Genomic DNA, 4184 nt, shown 5'->3' with positions numbered 1-4184 from the left:
CGCAGGAGCGGGCAGTCGGTGTCTAGAAATAGCGATATTCTGAGCGGGGAGCGGGGTGTGTGTCTTTATTTCTCTAATTAATTGCATTCTGATCACGGCTGATAAAATAATGACGGTCAGAAGGAACCTCTGGAGGTTATCTAGTCCCACCCCCCTCCTCGAAGGAGGCGTGTCTAATGAATGCTTGCCTGTTTCATTGGAGATGTGTTTGAGCCTCGCTGCAGGGTGGTTTGTGAGGTTTGGGAAATAAGCTGAATGGAAGCTCTTCCGTTATTTATAGTATATTACACACCACAAGATCACTGCACACAACTCAACAGCGTTTGGCTCCTTTGCCACCTCTACCTGAGAAAGGAGGAGAAGTACGTCATGGGTTGATCCCTGAGGAGTTTTTCCAGTTTCTCTATCCTAAAACAGGAGTTACAGGTTAGTATATGCTTCTGTTTATTAAGGAGATGCGCATTTAGTTATGCTAATTTAGTTCTGTCCACTGCTTCTGGCTGCTGAAAAGGTGAAATATTAGGGGAGATTATTTTTTGCCACGTGTAGAAGGAGATTGTGAAGAATGAGCCAGTGCAGTGCTTCCTGTCACTAAAACTAGGCACCTGTGCTTTAAATAAGGACTAAAAGCATGTCAGCAGCCTGATCTTGCAGGAAGATTTATTTGCCTGCTGACCCTAAAAAAACTTTAAACAGAGATTTTTGTCTGAATAAGCAGAAGCAGCAGGTCCATGCAAGTCACTTCTGCCTCTGGTGGGTGTCCTCGTGACCCCCCATCCCCTCCTGGCCCCAGCTTTTTGCCTTTTGCCATGGTGCAAGAGAACAAATGCTGCCTGACCCCCTTGCAGGCCTGACAGCAGCTGCCCCTCGCTGAAGCACTGGACTCCAGTGGGGCTCCCTGTCCTACAGCTGCTCTGCCTTGTTTCCTCAGGGCCTTACATGCTGGGCACGGGGCTGCTGCTCTACCTGCTCTCCAAGGAGATCTACGTGATCAACCACGAGACAGTTGCTGCTCTCTGTATTCTCTCAGTCATCATCTATGGTGTCAAGAAATTCGGGGCTAACGTCGCAGCTTTTGCTGACAAGCTGAATGAGGTAACTAAAGAAACCAGACTAACTTTGTAGTAGTTAGTAACTATTTCATCTGTGTAGGTGTTTAAAAGAATACTGTGTCTGGGCTGGCATAAAACTCTGAGCCTAATCCCTTCAGAACGTGGCTTAAAGAAGCTGCATTTTAGCTCTTATGTTGGTATTGTTACCCAGGCCTTCAGAAATAAAACCCCTTCCTTGTAGCAGCACAGATGATTTTTTCCAAGCACACTTGGTGGTGAGCCCCAGTCCTGCCTTGCTGCCTGTCAGCCCTGGCACAGCCCAGTTCCTGCAGACACTTCTCAGCTCTTGCTGCAGCACCTCAGAGTTAAGCTGACATTAATTCCAGACCTTGTTTTCCTCACGTCCTGCTGTCATCCTGAAGCACGTCACTTGTTTCTTTCAGGAGAAGATGGCCAATGCTCTGGCTGTGAAGAACACAGCTATCAAGGATCTGGAGACTGCCATTGAGCAGGAGAAGAAGGAGCAGTGGCGGGTGGAGGGGCGCAGTTACCTCTTCGACGCCAAGCGGGTGCGTGGCCCCAGCCCTGCAGCTCCCCTGGCAGCCAGCCCTGGGCACCCCTGAGCTGCCAGCAGGACACAAACCACCAGCCCTGGGCACCCCTGAGCTGCCAGCAGGACACAAACCATCAGCCCTGGGCACCCCTGAGCTGCCAGCAGGACACAAACCACCGGCCCAGCCCCACCACCTGATCAGTGACCTCTGCTGTGAAACCTGGTTTGTGTTCTGGCCAAACGTTAACCCTTTGCTTTCATCTTCTGTGTCTAGAACAATGTTGCAATGTTGCTGGAGGCTAATTATCGGGAAAGGTTAATGATGGTGTACACCGAGGTGAAGAAGAGGCTGGACTACCAAGTGGCCATGCAGAATTTGAGGCGTCAGAAAGAACAAGATCACATGATTCAGTGGGTGGAGAAAAACGTCATTCAGAGCATCACACCTCAGCAGGTACCTGGCTTCTTAACAATCTGCCTTGCACTTTAGTCTGTACAAATGTATGCCATGCAGTGATCCTAGCTCAAGCCAGAAGCTGGTGGGTCAGCTTTGGGTGACTTCTGAATGTGGCTGCAGCACATCCCTGCTGCTGGGGACGAGCTTAGGAGCCCAGTCCCTGTCCTCTGTGCTGGTGCTGCTGGCCATTCAGCCAGAGTTGAGTGCCGCTTGCTGTTGCAGTGTAGAGCCAAGCCTGGGGGTCATGAGGTGTGTTGCTTGGGTCAGGGGACTCACCTGGGAAGTTCTCTGTGTGAGCATGTGGCAGCTGTAGGTCTGCAGACGGGCTCTGGGTGTCTGTCCCTTCAAGGAGTGAAGCTGAGGGGAAGACAGCGCGTTCTGGCAGCGCTGGGCGCGGGGCTCGGCTGCGGGGCGTCCTTCGGAGCTGGAGCTCTGACTTCATGAGCTATAGTTGTGTCCTTTTTAATCCGTGACTCTTAGGGGTCTGAAATGGAGTGTCTGAGATGTGCTAGGATGCACGTTGTACTTGTTGAAACGTCTTCCCTAAGCCTTTTCTCCTCCTTGCAGCAGAAGGACAGCATCGCAAAGTGCATCATGGACCTGAAGGCGCTGTCGCGGAGCGCGCAGGCAACAGCCTGACCACCCCCCTCCTTACTGCTGGAAACTGTGTGGTCCTGAAATGTCATTAAACAAACCAACAACTGATCCTCTCCTGTCTTTCCCCTTTTGTCTTTGAAGTACCTCCATCCCTCACAGAAACCCCTACAGTTGGCTTTGGTGGCAGGTCGCTTGCAGCCACAGTACACACCACTAGTCTGTTTGTTCCTTCTTTGGTCAGGAGCACTTCAGAAGTGCAGAACTTCACAGTGAAAAACTCTGGTGCTTGACAGAGGGATCAGGTTTTGGTTTAGGATTCAATCTGGTAACAACCTGTAGATACTGACTGTAACTGAACTCACACTCTGCTCCCGTTCACCTCACCCTGTATGGGCAGGTGCTGGCAGTGACTGTCCTCGCCTTACAAGTTAACTAAAAAACCCTCTTTCATAACAAAGCTTCACATAGTGATGAAAGCATCTTCCTGTTCTGTGGAAAAGAGGATGTAGCTGCAGGAAATGTATCAAAAGCTGCCGGAAAACTTGGCTTCAGCTGAGGGTTCCAGTATCAAGTTTGAAATGGTGAAACAGTCGGGTTTGTTCTAGAGGGGGGGGGTTTGCTGCATTTTCATAGAGGAAATAAAATGCTGTGGGTATTTTTCTTTTTTTGTGTGACAAGGAAAATAGTGTTATGTGTAGTATGATAATACACAGTATAAGCCTTTTCATTTTGTTTTTATAGGAAACTTTCCCCTGAAGGATTTTGTTACATCTCAAATGTTGCAGCTGAGGAAAGCACACGCATCTGTGCAGCCTCATCCTTTCCTTGGTGGGAAGTGATTTATTTAGTAAATAAACTTCAGCAAGCAAACCAGGGTGTGCTGACAGGCCTCTTTTACATGGGTTGCTACTGCAGCAGGGAAATACTTATTTTTAGTGGAGTTAGTGAAATAGCACAATTTTCTACACTTCTCAGTACAAGAGTTCAGCAAAAAAATGTGTTCTTCAGGGGTAAGAGTCTTACTTAAAAGTCAGCTAAGTTCAGCTGTAACAGACTTATTATTTTGTTAGAGCAACAGTTCCTGAGGATGCAGGTGTGTTTGAGTTTCTTGGTTTTTTAATAAAACAAAAAAAAAACTGAAGTTGCCCAACTTCCACATTTCTGTAACCCCACATTTGAATGACGGGAGCTCTAACTAGTTGGACAGAGATTCTTTTCACAAAGCAGTGGTTAAACTGCTGTGCTGACGCTTCCGGAGGTCTCTGCAGCAGGTGGGCAGCAGAGGTAAGATGGGGCCACAGCAGCTTCTGGTGTTGCTGTTATCCCTGCAGACACGAGGGGCTCCCAGCGCCGGGGCAGGAGAGCGGGAGGCTGTACCGGTGCTCTGGAATGTGGGCGGCGAGGGGCAGGCGGTGGGGAAGGCAGGGAGGAGGGAGGAGGGGAGTTGGTTTCTGTGCTGTTGTCAGCGATACCTTCCTCTTGTCTTCTTCACGAGGTGCAGCTGGGAAGCCATGGAATGAGACAT

At 49.4% G+C, this 4184-nt stretch overlaps 1 protein-coding gene across 1 annotated transcript; it reads left to right on the top strand.

Annotated features, from left to right (window-relative positions):
* Nucleotides 1–280: 280 nt before the first annotated feature.
* Nucleotides 281–2701, top strand: ATP5F1 (ATP synthase, H+ transporting, mitochondrial Fo complex, subunit B1; the record flags this gene model as incomplete). The annotated part of the gene is made up of 5 exons (XM_008949339.1): nucleotides 281–426; nucleotides 932–1095; nucleotides 1496–1621; nucleotides 1880–2059; nucleotides 2630–2701. Coding segments are annotated over 5 exons (688 nt in total), but the record flags the coding sequence as incomplete, so codon positions are not given.
* Nucleotides 2702–4184: the final 1483 nt, after the last annotated feature.

This window comes from Merops nubicus, unplaced genomic scaffold (genome assembly GCF_000691845.1).
Source record: "Merops nubicus isolate BGI_N331 unplaced genomic scaffold, ASM69184v1 scaffold1001, whole genome shotgun sequence".
NCBI lineage: Eukaryota > Metazoa > Chordata > Aves > Coraciiformes > Meropidae > Merops > Merops nubicus.
This window is presented reverse-complemented; position numbering and strand designations above follow the sequence as displayed.